The following is a 17,665-nucleotide window of genomic DNA, read 5'->3' on the forward strand; positions in this document are numbered from 1 at the left end:
TCTGTCCAAAGAAGATCGTTCTTGCTGTGTTTGATAAAGGATGAATTTCATGATTCCCTGATATGTAAAGACCTCAGAATAGAGGAAAGGTGTACTTTATTTTTACTATTACTGTAACAAACCACTGTCACTGGTGTTACTGTAACAGTGCGGTGTATGGAGCACACGGATGACACACAATGCAAATATTGTGGGTTCTCCTTCCAAATCTAGGCCGGGTTTATTTAACTAATGTATCTCATAACTCTAAAGTTGTTGTTTGTTTGTTTTAAGGCAACAGATTAGCATTTTTAAATAAAGCCAGCAAATCAAATGTTACAGTTTCCCACAAAAAAGAGAAATCCTTCGTGTCAGACGTGACCTTTGTGGGGGCGGGTAAATCGCGTAGGGAGAACGTCCCCACGCGGCTGGTGACGGCTTTGCTGATCAAACCATCAGATAAGGAAGCTCCGTGTGAGTGCGAAGATCAGAGGAGCTTTTCACAGTCATCGAGCCCGAGAGAACGTGGCTTTGACTGCACCTGCTTTGAGGTTTTGTTCTTTGTGGTGCCATCACCGTCTTCTTACCCACACAGAGCGAGGAGCTGTTAAAGAGCCGCCGCTCTGTCAGGAGTCAGAAAAATATCGGCTCAGGGAGAACGCTCTGCAAGGTATGCATGCTCTACACTTTACTGTCTCACTGCATTGTGATTTTAGTGTGTCTGTTTTCACTGTGCTGCATCTAAAGAAACGTTTGTTTAGATGCAACACAGAATTAATTTTAAAGTTTTAAAGAAATGATCAGACTTTAAAGGATAAAATGCCTTTCACAGATATTATTTCATATTTGGAGAACTGCCAGTTCTGCAAAAACATGAAACCCTGTTTGTTCCCAGTTTGCATTTTTAGAAAGGTGTTGTCTTTTCTTTACTGCCTTTCTCATTAATAACAGCCTCACTGAGGGTAGTGAGAACTGAAAGAGGTAAAGTGAGAGCAATATCAGCCTGTCACATTTGTTCCTCACGGCAGGTTTTTAAAGAAGTTCAAGTTCTTGTTTGTGTCTTTATCGCGGCGCTGCAGGGTCCATTTACTCAGAACTTAAATGTGTTTCCTCAAAGCTGTGAAAACAGCATCCATGTCCTGCCTCCTCATTCCAGAAACAGAACGATACATATCAGGTAATCACGTAATTAAGACGATCGTGGGGTCAAATACAGATTAATCTGACTGCTACCTGCTCCACATGCTAATACGAGCCTCGAAGGTTTACCCAGAATGCACTGTGATTTATCAGAAACAGATCAAACATCAGGACACTGAGGTTGGTTTCTGCTCCTCTGTGTCACAGATATCAAACCGCTGCAGTTTATTTATACCGATGCTCACGGCCTGTCAGCGAAAACCATCTGTAGCTCTGGACTCTTGTGGCTCCAACACTTTGGTTTTTAAACAGAGCTTCAATGTGTTTCTCAGCTTTGAACATTTCATGTGAACATCTGATGGATTTGTGACATTGTTAAAAAATGCTGGAATTTTTTTTCAATGCTTAAATCTGAACCCACTGGCTGTGGATTTCAGGGCCTGGAACTCAGAAAACATCCACAGTATGAAAGTAAAGTGTAGCAATGTTTCATTAAAACAATAATAATAATGCTTCATTAAAAAAACGAGTTAATGTACCTAAAAAAAAAGATTCTGAGGCGTTCGGGTGGGAGGAGCCATGACCTTGTTTTTTTGTGTCATCTATCATAATTATAAGAAGCACGAATGCTGTGTGAGGGAAAAGCAAACGAGGACAAGTGACTGGAACATTAAGTTGTCCTGATGCTTCCTCCTCTCGTACGGATCCATCGCGCTCTGATTTCATGTGAAATAACTGACGCCTTCTCGCTCGCCCAAACTCTTTCCATCCCTCGTTTCTATCTGCTTTGATGGTTTTTCCACAACTGCTGTGACTCAAATCTCTAAACCCCAAACTCAACTTTCAAACCTCACCAATGCACCAAAACTGTCTTATTGGCAAACCACACATTAGGAGACAGACACAGTCAGTCAGACTAATGACGGCGCTGCAGAGGCTTCATTGTTAACGCAGCTACAGAAACGTGTTACAGCAATTCTACAAACACGTGAAGTAAAAGCAGAGCTGGACCTCAGATTACAGACGAGTCACACCTGCAGCTAATTTACAGCCACTAATTAACCCTACATGCAAGTCTGTGGCCTGCAGGAGGAAACCAGAGCACCGGCACACTCAGCCCACACTTAAATATTATTATTATCATGTCCATGTAAAGCTTCATGTGTTAAACATAGCATTTTAATTTGGTGGGAAGCGTGAAAAGGTGTGAAATATGTGAGCCGGCGTCCCAGTGACTGCTGGGCCCTGACCTCAGGACCCACAGGAGTCTCCTCAGATCAATGAATTAAAATTTAACAAAGAAACAACACATAATATTAATTATTAATGCTGCTTAAAAGTTTTTACTTTGAAGGTCAGCTCTCTCCGTTTCCTGCTGTTTTCATTATAAACAGCTGAACAAGCAGAATTATTATCATGTTGGATTTTTTTAGTTAAATTTAAACAGATTTTTTTTTATTTAGTTGCTTTATAAGTTTTAGTTTTCATTTCATGTAATTTCTGGGATTAATAATAATAATTGTTGTTGTTGTTGTTGTTGTTGTTGTTGTTGTTGTTGTTGTTGTTGTTGTTATGTGGGCTTATTTGGGTTACAGGCATGTTTAACTCAAACACTACTGTTGGTGGAGAGGAACTAAAAATGAAACTTTTCCTGTTTAATTATCTGTATTTTAGCAGTTTTGTAATCACACGTTGTTCAAAGACACAATGAACGAGCTCATGTGGGAAACAGCTTCAAAGCCTGCAGACGGATCCTTGCACAGACCCACGTTCATGAATGCATCAAAAGTGAGACATTTAAATCTCACACTTTGCATGTCCTCTGCTTTTTATATGGGTTAGGACTGTCTGTACGCGCTGCCCTCCATCTTCCTCCCTTCATCCTCCTCTGCCTCTCACACTCTCCCACCCTCGCTGCTTTATATCAGCTCAGATCAGAAAAACTGTGAACAGTTCTGAGTCGTCGTGTTTAAGAAGTGACGTTTGAAGTCTTAGATGATTTAATTCTGCGAAAGGATTTCAAAGAAGGTCAAATGAGGTACTTTAATCTCATCAAGGTGACACACTGTCTGTAGGTCACGGCCCACATGTGGCCTGGTTTGATCTCAAGTAAAAATGCTTTATTAAAAAAAAAAACTTCAAAATTTATTTTTTTTACTAAAAATAGTTTAAAGATTTCTCCTGGAAAAAGCACAAAATTTAACAGCGAGGTGATAAAATCTAGATTCAGTGAATCTGAAACTGTTACATTTTATCCACACGTTTAGTTCATCACGTTAGTTCCTCTGATTCTCAACAATAACAATAATAAATCTGATCTTGTTTTTTATGTTAGTAATGATTCAAACGAGCTCTGAAACAGTTTTACAGCCACAGATGTGACGACCTCACAGCCACAAACTGAAATGAAGCATAAAAACTCTAAAATTGACCCAACAATTTCATTGTTCTCTGACAATGACAATAAATAAATAAATACTAAATACTAAACAGTTAAACTCAGCAGTAAAAGCCAGTCTGTGAAGATTCTGACTGTTTGGATTTGACATCATTATATTTGGTTTGTCTGCATCTAGACCGATTTTAACTTCTCATCCGACAGCATAGTTTTATTGACAAATAAATAAATTAACGAGTGAATGAAATGTTATCCGGACTGGAGGTTAGAGCTCGCCGGCTTCTTCAGAAATCAGAATCTGATTCAGAGAATCTTCGTTTGTGTTTGAACAATGCAAAAAAGTGCAGTTCTGCAGACACAAAGCCTCTGCACTCCCTTTTTTGTGATTTTCTCACTTCAGTTTGGCTCTTAGTGTTTGTTTTTTGACCTCATTACATCTGAGATGCCCTCTGATAACAATCGGATCATTTTCTAAGCGAAGCACAAAGCACGGCGTACCTGTGCAGGCGTCGCCTCGGGCTGAAAGTGGGTCATTCATAACCAGAGGAACAGCTGACACAGAACGATGGTTTATTTTCTGAAACCACCAGAAAAGGTGTGAGGAGTCTCAACCCCCGGTGTGTGCAGGGTGCACGCTGTGCTGGATTGATTTGTATTGTTGGTGCTGAACTCTTCATATCTTCTTTCATCAGACAGCGCAGTGGTCTGTCAGAGGTCAAACCTGCTTTCTAATGATGGCACAGGGCTTTCCTTTGGTGTCATCACACAGATGATTAATTTTGGCCTTTTTTTTGGCACCACAGATTTAGCACCACAGATTTCTACATCTGGAAGTAAAACTGCAGCTTTAGATCAGGACAGAAATCACAGTAATTCAGCTGTTTGTGAGAATCACATCACAAACTACCCAACACAACTGATGTTACAAAGTTTTCCTTCAAATCAAAGGATCTGATTCAAATTAAAATTGGTTCAATGTTAAAAATTATTATTACAATATTATTCGTCACACGATCATACATTTAGAAATCAGGCGGTGTGTAAACTTTTACAACTTCAGTGTCCTGAAACTTTTGCATCTGCGTCTCAGACTCGTTCTGCTGAGTTTGCTGTTAAATGGATGAGACAGACTCATCTGGAGAAGAGATCGTTATGTGGCACAGAGCAGACAGGAACACAAAAACCACCAAAGACACTGTGCTGAAGTTTAAGGTCGGAGCTGCTGTGGCGGCTTTACGTGGATACGTGGCAGAAACAGGAAGCTATTAGAGGCACAGACCAAAACACCCACATGTGACTGCGAGACCTTCACTGACTGGTGGAAGCAGACGCCGCGGCTTCAGCTCATGTAGCACGTCAGACACTTCACGCTGGAGGGATCCTTGATGTCAACATGACTGACCCAAAGACACGAGAAAGGTCGGCTCCAGGACGGCGAACCCAGGCAGCGCAGCAGCTGGACAGCTTTCAGGAAACATTCACAATTTATGTGTTTTAATTCTTTATAAACAAGCGTTTTTTACAATGTACAACGTCTGGTTTCTGTGAGCGGTGGAGCATTAAATAACACGTCAGATCTACTGGGAACAATGGAGGCCGGAGATCCTCTCTGAAGTCTCTTTTCTCATTGCTCAACCTGAACAACATCACATGATCAAAGCTTCACTGACAGCGTGTTTCAGGTCCTTCTGCAAATGTCTCCAGTCAGTGCTTCACTCATCATGTTTCTTTTCTTCTCCAGGTCGCAAACATGACGGAGAGTCCTGCAAACGCGACATTCGGTGACTATGACAACGGTACTGAGACATATATCGATGACGACGGCTTCTGCATCATGGATCCTGACGCCAGTGAGGTCATCACCCAGACTTTGATCCACTCCATCATCTGCGGATTCGGCCTGATTGGCAACGTCCTGGTGATGGTGACTTACAGCTTCTACAAGAGAACCAAGACCATGACGGACGTCTACCTCTTCAACATGGCCGTGGCCGACCTGATCTTCGTGGCTACACTTCCGTTCGTCATATACAACGAGCAGCACGATTGGTCGATGGGCAGGGTGGCCTGTAAGGTGCTCCGGTCGTCCTACAGCATTAACCTCTACAGCGGCATGCTGCTGCTCGCCTGTATCAGCTGCGATCGGTACATCGCGATTGTTCGGGCGACGCGCTCCTTTGGGACGCGCTCCCGTGCCCTCGTCTACAGCCGCCTGATCTGCTTGGCGGTTTGGGTGTTTGCAGTGGCGTTAACTCTCCCCACGCTCATCTACACTGAACCCTCTGAAGATAACTCCCCGGGGTCTGACCGCGTCACCGTGATGTGTCAGATGTCTTTCAACCAGACTGAAACTGCGGCGCTCGTGAAGCTGCTGGTACCCAGCCTCCAGATGGCTGTTGGCTTCCTGCTGCCACTGTGCATGATGGCGTTCTGCTACTCCTGCATCATCTACACGCTGCTGAGGGCGCAGAGCAACCAGCGGCACAAGGCCGTCCGGGTGGTGTTGGCGGTCGTTGCTGTCTTCATCGTCTGCCATCTTCCGTACAACGTGACCCTGCTGATCCACATGCTGTCTCTGTTCAAGCAGAGGAGCTGCGACGCCGAGAACCTTAAACTCAAATTTCTCAACATCTGCAGGACCGTCGCTTACCTGCACTGCTGTCTCAATCCCTTCCTCTACGCCTTCGTCGGGGTCAAGTTCAGGAACCACTTCCGCCAGATCATGCTGGACCTCTGGTGCTTCAGCAAAAGGTACATCTACACCGCTCGCTCGTCACGTGGCACGTCCGAGATCTGCGTGTCAGGGCTGAAGTTGTCGGAAGGCTCCAACAACATGTCGTCATTCAGCGCTTAACACTTCAGCTATAAAGGGAAATCAGTCTGGCGCTCATCGCTCTCAAGCTTTGCTATGAAACTGTGCTTTAATCATAGAGACTGTGAGATGTTCTCATCTACTGCATCCAGTTTATATGACACAAAACTCGACATCAAGTCCAACAGCTGTCCTCAGAAACACAGGTGACCACAGCAGCTTATTATCCATCAAACTAAAAACACAGCAGCAGAATCTCACGCTTTGACTTCACGTATTGTTCTTGTGATTTAGAAGTAACTGTGTCGTGCAGGTTGCAACTGTACTCTTTGCTAATGAAGTTTGATGCTATAAACTGCATCTCTAACTGAACTAAACATAATGTACTTTTTTTAACGGGCAGGTTTGGATGTTTGGGACATCGAGGTCGGTTTTCTGTGACATGAACATGTAAACACATAATCCTGCAATCTGAGAATGAAGCGCCCTGTTGGAATAATTTGGTATTACAGTCGAGGCGTTTATTCCTGTTCTCGTGTCACCAGCAGGAGCTTCTTTTTTGTGTATGATGATTAAATCTGCTGTTTTTAAAGATAAGAAGCTAAACTTCTTCATTTTCTGGATCTTCCCATAACTGTCACTTGAACCTCATCTTCTTTTCTTGAAGCATGCTGTACACCTGCCCTGCTGTTTTTAATATTTGGCATTTTGTAGACCTGTGTTTTGTTTTGTTTTTGCATTATCTGAATAAAACTGTATGAAAATATCAGGGTTTTAATCAATATTAATTATTAATTTAACTGGATGTGCCAAAAGTTTGCAGACTAAAATGTATTTTTAAGATATTGTGTGCGTGGTTTCTCTGTGGATAGATATCATCGTACAGTTCTGAGTATCATGTCTGAGAGGAAGTGGGTAACCCGAGCAGAGCAGTGGGCCGAGCACGGGGCTCTGGGGAACACCACAGCTAAACTGGGCTTTGGAGAAACAGGAAGATGGGAAAACTAGATGTAGATCAGATTAACAGTGAAAAGAGAAGTGTGGCAGCAGATTGTGACACCGTGTGCGGTTTCCAACAATGACTTTCTCAGATGTGCTGATAAGCAGAGGTTTCACAGGCTACAGACACGAGCACAGATAGTGTGCTCAATAATCCAGCTGTTTCATGCTCCTGCAGCCTGCTGTGGAGGACAGGGACCTCTGTGCAGGTCAGACTTTTGGAAGCACACATAAAACATTTTATTGAGCACTGATGTGTGAGTTCATGTTGTACCTCACATGTCATTGTTTGTGCCACGTAAAGGCCTCAGGACAGGAAATGACACATGAAACTGTCATTAATGGAGAAATTATGATCACTGGAGCAGGAAACTGTGTCTCTAATACACTAAATTAGTTTCAGTCAAACTCTGTGCTGGCGTTTGTAGTTCCTCTGCAAAGTTTCCATAGAGATAAAAAACACTGAGGACAAAGCTGCCGTACTGACCAGAAAAATGTGTAAAACCTTTAAAAAGTATCACAAAGTGTTAGACTGTGTGTTTGAACAGCTGTACCTCAGACATAAAGCACTTTATCAAACGCTGGCTGACCTAAAACTGAAACTCCAAACTGTGTCAGTCACTGCTCCAGAAACCTCTATAACAACAAGATCAGTCCACGCTTGAACAATGGCAGCGCTCTGCTGGAAGCTGCTGCATCAGCATGAACTGTGAACACATTACTACAGTACAGGCAAATGTGCACTAGTAACACTGTTGAATTATTACTGTTAAAGTTTTACCCATAGCTTCTCAATCCTTACACGGTCACATAACTACATCCAGGCTTTGTTTGTTCGATCCAGACAAAGGTGACTGCGTCTGTGTGACCTGTTATGTAAATACAGTCGTGTGGGAGCCACAAAAACCCTGAATCTCAAATAAAAGCTCATAAAAATATTTCTACGACCATCAAACAGGTAAAATAACAAACAATTAAAAGAGCATCATTTCACCAACTGTATGGAAACAAAAAACAACCGAAGCTCAGATTTACTGGAGCGAACGTCACAAATCAGACGACGCTTTCATTACGCTCCGAACCGCAGACGTTTCACGTTCGATAAACTACAACATGAAGCGATTCCACAAAACTGCTACGACCCTTCTGTGAGGCCTCCACCTTGGACACCAACACAGAGCCGTTCACATCAAATCGCCATTTCCAGCCCAGTTAGAGAGTCGTAAATTGTTGTAAATTTTACAGCACGTTTTTCTCACCTTGCAACTTTTGACTTGTGGGACTGATGTAAATGTAGTGACGTTACTGTGATTCTACTGTCAGCCATGCAAATCAGCCAATAGAAGCCGAAGTTCAGCCTATTTAATCAACTCTGGGGCACAACGTCAACCATCCCATCATACTGAGAGTGTTGGTAATTCTTCAAAAAATATTCAAACAACAAACATTTTTTAGGCCTGTAAATAAAGTTCAATCATTTCTGCTGTTCAACAGAAATTTCTACTCACAGATGTGTCACAATGTGCCAAACGCCGGCCTGTGTCCTCATTAAACCCACTGTGTAATTTCTGTGTTTGCACAGATGATGCTCATATGTGGTTTCCTGGAGTTTATTGTCCACTGTGCATATTTTCAAAGAGTTTATAACCAATATAATACAAACAAATTAGGTGATAAAAAATATTCTTACTTCTTTTTGCTCCAGCCTCGGTAACTTTGACACAGTAACTTCTGCTGTAATATTTACACCTCTAAAGAAATCTCACAAGCGTTCGCTTTACTTTGATACCAAGATGTTTACACAGACTCTCTAATTGCAGAGAAATACATGACTGGAGCACATGTAGAATTGACGGCTCCTTTTTCTTTTTCCACTGCTTTGCTTCTAACAAGCAGACACATGCACTGTAGAAAAACGCAGCTGCAGCCACTGCGGGCTGTCCGCTTACATGCATACATACATACGACCACCAGGGGGCAGGATAGGATCATTACTGCATGCCTAGCTTTGTTGGTAGTTTCATGGATGTGAGGAGCGTCTACGCAGGGAACGGCAGCGGTCTCTGCGGTCAGGACTCACAGCATCAGCTGATTTATGAGCATCCACCTCTCGTCACAGAAATGGCAGCTTGTAAAACGTTAGCGTGTTGACTGAGAGAGCCCATCAGCCCCGGGCTCATTCCAGATGACTCGCTTTATGTTTTTCAGTTATTATGGATGAGCTGAGATAGATAGATACCTCAGGGCCTCAGAGAGGTCTCTCCTGTGCGGCCTTTTCATGAGGAACGTCAAAACATCTGGTACCTGATAACGAAAGCACTGGTTTCTCTCTTACAGCTGAGTGATTCTCTCAGGAGTCGTCACTGACGCATCGTGGGGGCCCATTTGGTTATCTGTGAGCTTTAACTGGAGCTGCACTCAGAAACGGCCCTAACCAATCTGGCGCCCTAGGCAAGATTTTAGGTGGCGCCCCCCTACATCAGCAGTGTAGTGTAATGTTGTAACAAATAATATTTCTATTAAATAAGCTTTACTTTGCATTTTAATTAACGTGGGATTATTTTTTGTATTTAGAAATAATAGTACCAACTTTTTTTCTTTTTTTTTCAACATTTGTGGCACTGGCGTGGCGCCCCCTGATGGACGGCGCCCTTAGCATTTGCCTATACGGCCTATGCCACGGGCCGGCCCTGGCTGCACTGGTCCTAGTTAGCAAATCTACACCTGGTTAAATGAGACAAATCACAGCTAATAACACTTTGAGTTCCTTTGCTGGTTGATTAGAAGTTAAATTTGGAGACGTGCAACATTTCTTACACGGATTACAAAAGTGAAGCCAGTGCCATAGTACCTTAAACCTGTATTTTTCTCTCATGTCCAGCAGGGGGCGACTGTGCTGTAAACAAAAATGCAATTTTTGAAGTCTTTCAATGGTGTTTTTGGACATTGGCTGTTTTTCACTCATTTCCAGATGTTGTTCACTTGTATCTGAACGTTTTCAGAGGAGTGTTTTTGAGCTATGAATCATTCCAGTGTTGTGTTGTCACAGCTTAGCTTAGAGCTGCATCTTTGGCCTCTTTGTCATCAGCAGCCTGTCACACAAACACATGTATTCACCGTTCTTTAGTTGCATTTTTTTTAAAAATCCCAAAGATAACACAGTGAAACAGCATATTTTTTGCACCAACAGGGTGATTCCTGAAGAACTGAAAACTTGTGGAGAAAAGGCCTGAGAACAATTATCTACAGCTGACGAATCTGAAAGTACGTTCTTTAGAAAAGAGCAAAAGATCCAGCAGAAATCTGACGGAGGCCCTGAGAGATGATCTGGACCTTCAGCCGATCATCTTCTGTTCATTGAAGCCTGGGTTAGTGAACCCTAACCCCTGACCCTAGCTTCATCAGAAACTCTCTCAGTGAAGGACGGCTGTCAGCAAGTCAATCTTAATGAAGGGAAACAGGAGCAAAGGCTGATGTATGAAAATGACACAAGAACTGAACTGAAGATCCGAGGAACAGGTCTGACGGAGAGATGGATCCACACCCTGATCCTTATGTTTGAGGTCTGCTGTGTGTACACCACAGCGGAGGCTGTCATGGTGTCAAATCTTTAAGAAAGTAAAAACAAAAAAAGTGTCTTATCATCTGCGTATGAATATTTTTTCACTTTTAGATCTCTGAGAGCGATTTCAACAGATTAGTAAAAGACCCCAAACTCTTTGAGCCTCCACCGTGGTGTCACACAAAGGTGTGTGAAGACGAGACAAAGACAAATATCCACCAACAAAGTACCAAAGGAAACAGAATATCACACACAAACAGGGCACGACTTCAGCGAAACAAACTGAAGTTTTGACAAAGAGCTGAAGAAACGGGGCGAAATATGGAGAACATGCAGAGAACTGACTGAAGACTAGACACAGGTGAGGGCCAAGAGCAGCACGGCTGGGCACAGAAACACAAAGTATGAAGAAAAACCTCAAACAAGACGTGAAAAGCCAAGTGAACAAACAGCCGCGAGCACTGAAACAGCCAAGAAATCCAAACAGAAACTCAATCGCATCAATCAGGAGTGCAGAACTCAAACCCTGAGACCAGGACCAGGAGACATGTCCAAGTCTTTGTATGCTAACACGCTGTCATGTAGTCAACCGAGGGGCAACACCCTGAGCTGCAGACACCCCCCCTCCCCCCTCACTGAGCACCTGACATCAGCCCGTCAGCGCCGACAGGCCTCAGAGATACGGTCGCAGATGAACTCCATCGATGAAAACCAACATGCATTCGTTTTGATTCCTCGTGCATCCAAGTGTCTCTCAGTGGTTTTGCTGATTTAGAGTTTTATTTTCTCCCAGGCTCTGTGAAGAAAGCTGCAGACAGGTCATTTATCTTTCTTTTTTAAGAGATGCAGACAGATGGTTCTTTTTGGCGTCACAGTCTGTGTTTGTGTGCCTGTGAACATACATTCCTCCAGTGTGTGCTTGGCCCATTTTATGCCTGAAGGAGGGCCGATTAGGGGGTCCTGGAGGCGAGGAGAGGATTATCACGCTGGGTCAGACTGTACCCCGCTGGCGTCCACCGAGGAATGCGGGCAAATCAACCAGCGGGCCGATCAGTCAGTCACGCACCGAGTCATCCCATCTGCCAGTCAGTCATCTGCCAGCAAGGCACTCGGCCAGTCCTCACATGCTTGGCTCTCTATCAGCAACCGTTACTCTGCCCAGCACTCACACGCCTGAAATAATCGTATCTAACCTGGAGAACACTGACGATCAAACCTCCTCTTATCTGTGTCTGCGTTTCAGCCACAGGAGACACTCTGCTTAGGCAATCACACTTTACAGACCTGGGAAAGCAGTTTGGTATTTTCATAAGGGGGGAAAGACTCCCCCTGGTGGGAGGGGGGTCATATGTAGCACTCTATTTGGCGTCGAGTTACAGCTGTAAATCTAATTTGTGTAACTTAAACGCTGGAAGCTGAAAAGAGCAAAGCTGAGAATGAAATCAGAGACTGAGGAGGAAAGAGGAACAAACAACCCAGCCTTCACTTTCACACAGACTAATGCAGCAACACCACACAGGCTTCAACCCTTTCAGCATCTGTTTTCAACATGCAGGGCAGTGTGGTGGAGTTCATCCGGAGCCACTCGTGTCTGCAGAAGATGTGATGAAAGTGGGTCCGAGTTCAGGGACTGAGAGCAGCACCAGCCAGCGGGGCAGCAGGTAGTGCTGCCGTGTGCTTTAGCATGAGCAACAGAGACAAATCTGTCACTCTCAGCTCATCATGGCCCAATGAGCAGTTTACTGCCTGTAAGGAAATCTTTTTACACCAAGTGATGAAATGTTCCTGAACCTAAAGTGAGCAAAAGTTTAAAAAAAAAATCATATTTTGTTCTCAAGTCCTCAGACAGCTCTCTGCTCTCCTTTCTGTCCTCCGTGCAGCACACTCACGCTACTACTGGCTTCAGGTGTGATTGCTTCATTGCCAGCACCTGTTTCCTGCCACAGGTGATTTCAAACAAGCGTCATACGCTTGACATAAGACAATTCACCAACAATATTGAAAAGATGCCAATAATTTTGTCCAGCCCGAGTTCTGTGTGAAACGCTTCAAATGTGACTTTTGTTCTTTTGGGTTTTTTTGATCAAATGCAAATAAACGAAATAAAGTGTAAACCAAAACATTTGTAACTGTAACAATATTCTGGGAGAAATGGTGCTTTTTCTGGAAAGATTTCAGGGGTGCTGATTATTTCGGCTGTGACTGTACATAAATAACATTGTTTGCCATCCCATCCCCTCCAGTGCACAGGAATCATTATGTCATGTATGCACGATGCTTCCAGTGTTAAGACGACACTTTTATTTGAGGATACGATGCCTGAACACATCTGCAGTAGCTTGTTAGGATTACCTTTTCTGCTGCTGATGGCGCCTCTGTGCAAGATGCATATTTGTGGTGGTCCCATCTGTTACCAGTTATAAATAAAACTGAGGTCTTTGTGCGTGTAAAGCAGCCATACTTATCAACGTGAGCATCCTCTCAGATTCACGAGTCTAAATATGGAAGGCTGCCGTTTGACATAAGGAGGTGCTTGCTTCACTTTTTTTAAAGCGCTCGAGGCGAGCGTTCAGGACAAAAACACGAGTTTCACAAACATGTCGGAGATCATCGAGCAGCTGGAAGGAATAAATGAGTCAAACATGCCTCGTGTTTTCTGAGTATCACTGCCACTGATGAATTAAGTCCAGTCCAAAGCACACTGGACACAAAGAACAGGAAGTAATCATGCTGAATGAAAAGATGCTTTGTTAGCAGTTAGCTGCTGATGCTAACATCACAGTAGATGTGATACAAACAGAAACGTTGAGGACATCAGGCTGAAGCTCCACAGAGACCTCCTGAGAGGCAGTTACTGCAAATGAGGCCAATAAGCTCTCTGCCAGGTTTGATGAGCACAACTTTTCCACTGAGCATGCAAACATTTCCTCGTCACTGTCTCCCATTACGATAGCTCTGGATTGCCATCGTTAACGCTGGCAGATAAGCACGCAAGCATTTAGAGTGAAGCTTGCTTGTGAACTTTACATGCAGTCTTAGTAAAATCTGCCCAATCCTGCATTCAGCACTGCAGCACAGGTGACTAATAATCTGTGCACTGAAGTCAGAACATCTGAACATTTACAGGAACTTTAATCACCTGAGATTAAAATGGAAGGATGAGAACTTTTCTGTGGGGCTCACAGCAGATTTGCTCCCTGACTGATGGGTTCTTGGTTTTAAACCTGGAACCTGTAAAAAGCCTGTACACAGAGTCTGAGTGACTCATGTGAGTGGCTACGGGACGGGCTCCCACAGGAACCAATACACAGCAGATGCAGCCTTTAGATTCCAACATCTGCTCGTGATTATAATCTGTTCACTAAGGCAGTGAGGCAGACCTGGCTCTGAACCAGCACCTAAAGATATGTCCAGTTTGTTGTGACCACAGAGACGAGTCAGGCGGGCAGATAGGACCGGAGCACACGCCCACTCATGGCGTCTGCAGCTAGAATTCTCAGGACAAGAATCACAGCGCGAGTCTGAACCCAACCACCAGTTTCATCCAGGTTCACTCCGTGTGCAGGAAGACTACGCTGCACATCAGCGCGTCCTCGCAGTGTGAACTGTTTCCTGCAGTCCTGCTGTGTATTCTTGTACTCTTCTCTCTGTGACGGATGCTCGACCGCCTCCCGCGAGTCAAACCGTTGATCCTCCAGTTTGAGTTTCGTTTTCAGGAAGTGGGACAGGTCACAGGCCGAGAGATGTGATGAGTGATTCATGTGGGGAGTGATTGTGTTGGTTGCTTGCTTTCCTTTGTTTTTTTTACTGGTGCATTATGGGTAGCCTCAGTCTCTAACTGAGCATGCTCCAGTGACAGGCCAGCACCTCATGGTCAGGTTTCAGGTTTTTGACTTTTATAGACGTATTTTCCAGTTTTGTGATTACACTTCATACACATGGTATCGTGATGATTTACATGTATTTTTGTAAACCTGAAATAAACGTTTGATCTACTTCAAGGCAGCAGAAGCAAACTCCAACAAAGCTGTCGTATAACTAATGACATTATGACATCAATAGACTAAAAGTAATAAACCAGAATAAAGTGAACATACAGGCAGGAAATGGGCGGGTCGCTCATGTCAACAAGGGGAGAGACGAGAGCCTAGCTGAGAGTGTGGAGCTTTTGAAAAGCTGTTGAAAAGATAAACACTCAGCTGCAGTCCATCAGCACAGACCTGCTTACAGTTTGCTTGTCTGGACTCTGGCAGGACGCTCACAGGAAGCTGCAAGTCCACGAGCTCTCAAAAAGATCCCCCCCGTGCCTCCAGCAGGACTAAGATTACGTCTGCATGAAATAAAGCGCCTGTAATTCTTAATAACTCGGTGAAGCACATTAAACTGCATCTCTTGTGATTTCAGCAGTTGCTTTATGCAAACACCTGCCCTGTAAACTCTCTGCCTCATGTGTCAGAGCCAAAAACGCTAGCGGGAATCCATCTCATGACACTTCCTACCCACCGGGGGTCACAAGCCATCACCGCAGTCCTTTGAGTGCTGGGATGCAAAACCCATTTTCCCTCAGCAGGACACCACTTCTCTGGCTTTCATCCGCCCCGCTCTGGAAATGAGAATGACGTTCTATTAGCGAGGGGAAAGAATCCCCCACCTTGGCGAGCGAGAGGTGCATCGCTGAGGGCCAATTGCCTAAATGAAATTCCAGTATGTGATGAGTGGGAAGCAGGCGGCTCGCTGGGTAGCCAGGACTGTGCAGCTGCAGACTCGTGTCCTTTTCAAACCCTGAAGTTTAGCTCCAGTGCTCTGCCTCAAACTCTGACACACACTGCATGGAGATCCAGATCTCAGGGTTGCTTTAGATTTTGTAGGTCTGCATTGCTTTGCTGAGTGTGTGTGTGAGACGTGCTGGTCTAATCTAGCCCGTCCACAACACTTACATAATCAGATTTTCCACCTCTCTCTGAATCGCTCAGTCTGGACCTTTGGCTTTCATGTTAAACTCTGCAGCAGACAAGGAAACAACCAGACACAGTCCATGTGTGTATTCCTGTTTGGATCTCCAAGTGAGCCAGGTCCCTTGTTGTCAGGGCGATAATGTGTTTTCCTGCCAAAGATTGAGGCTCTTTTATCTGTGCAGCACTGGAAACCTCATTTCCCTGTCCGGTTTTCCTTCCAGAGGCTCTGTCCACTCCGGTCCGGCTGCCAGAGCCGAGTCTGTGGGGAGAAGCGTGGAAGACCAGGCGTAGAGTTCAACGAGACAACTCCCAGAGCAGAGTTCATTTACTTCAACCCACATGTGGCCAGCAGTCTGAAGCTGCTAATATTACTCACCTTGCAAACATCCCTCACAGCTGCTTTCTGCTTGTCTGCACATAGTTTAGATGCTGTTGTTGCTCTTGGCAAAAGCTGGCAGTTAGTGTGCTAACATGCTAATGTTTAAAGGCACAGCATGCTCAGTCTTGTCGCCTTCATGTTTGCAGGTGTGTTACTGATTTGCTCTCATCCACAGAGCTGCCAGAGTGACCAGCGATCACTGAAGGTCAGTGACACGGTGAACGGTAGCAACAGGTGGAGCAACTGTTAGCAACACAGAGTAGGCGGTGTCCCTGCTGAGGTGAGCGACTGCAGCAAAGGATGGGTCTGATTAACCTGACACAGTGGAGCACAGGTTAGAAGGTTATTTACTGAACCGGAGCCTGAAGGTAGCAAAGAGCAGAACAGCTCCTGTGAGGTTTTAGGATGTTTGCAGATTACTGCAGTTTCCATGTTTGCATGAAACATGCAGGCCTGCGTGACTGAGGCCTTTTAACCTGCAGACGAGTTTTCAGAGACGATCAGATGTTCGGGCCGAGACGTCCTCTTCCATCTGCTGCATGAATTGGCCGTTGACTCTGGAGCCTGGGTAGGAGATGATGTTCACATTTGGAGAGTCACACCAATAAACTGAACTCAGCTCAGCTCCACTTTCAGCCCTTTATGAGCTTATTGGTGCGACCCTCCACAACAGTCCCAGTTTTTCATGTGGCTGTTGGGGCAAAGAATTGCTGGGTCCGCTCTGGAGCGTCTGCTGTAGCAGCAGATATCTCAGCCAAGACTTCCTGTTTTGTCTGCTGGTCACAGTTTCCAAAAGCAGATTGATTTCAAAGAGTGAAATGCACTTCAGCAGTTAGAAGAGGACAAATGAAAAACCGATGGTCATCGATGATTCTGAGATTAGACCAGGTGGGTACTACACTAAAGGGTTAACTACTGTTAGCCCCAAATCTACTGACAGGTTTCATTTTATATGCAGATGACAGTTTAACCTCAGCAGGAAGTTTATGTGAGGACAGATCTGCAGAGTTCCTGTTGCACGTGAGAGTCGTGGTCAAGATGAATTTCCTAAAGGGCTAAATATTCACAGGTATGGATGGAGGTGGACTCACCGTACTGATAGTCGATGTCTGCAGACACATAGTCTTGTCCTGGGATAGGTTTCAGCCCCCCCCCAAGGATAAGTGGGATGGATGGGTCTAAAACTGTAATGGGACCCATCCAGTCATGACTGACAGACCAACTAACAAACCAAACAGGAAGTGCAGGAACTTGAGAGTAATCAGAGTCAAATGCAAACTTGTAGGCTCTGTAGTTTGGACCTGATCAAGTATCTGCTTTAAACCAGAACACTAAATCAGACGAGTCATGTTCAGTGAAACAAAAGTCATTTTGTGATGAGCAAATAAAAAAGTCCTCTCATTAATGATGAGCTGACAAAGAACAGGCACCAACATGTGAC

At 44.4% G+C, this 17,665-nt stretch overlaps 1 protein-coding gene across 2 annotated transcripts; it reads left to right on the forward strand.

The window, feature by feature from the left end:
* The first annotated feature begins 452 nt into the window (after positions 1 to 452).
* ccr6b (chemokine (C-C motif) receptor 6b) lies at positions 453 to 7,095 on the forward strand. Of its 2 annotated transcripts, none has more exons than XM_082517014.1 (2): positions 453 to 649; positions 5,259 to 7,095. In XM_082517014.1, exon 2 carries the CDS (start codon positions 5,268 to 5,270, stop codon positions 6,369 to 6,371), a length of 1,104 nt encoding a protein of 367 aa, XP_082373140.1. In that variant the 5' UTR covers positions 453 to 649; positions 5,259 to 5,267; the 3' UTR covers positions 6,372 to 7,095. The 2 variants fall into 2 exon arrangements, with proteins under 2 accessions (XP_082373140.1, XP_082373141.1); XM_082517015.1 differs by lacking the exon at positions 453 to 649 and adding an exon at positions 4,654 to 4,936.
* The last annotated feature ends 10,570 nt before the right edge of the window (positions 7,096 to 17,665 follow it).

This window comes from Aulonocara stuartgranti (assembly GCF_965226115.1).
Source record: "Aulonocara stuartgranti genome assembly, chromosome: 19".
NCBI lineage: Eukaryota > Metazoa > Chordata > Actinopteri > Cichliformes > Cichlidae > Aulonocara > Aulonocara stuartgranti.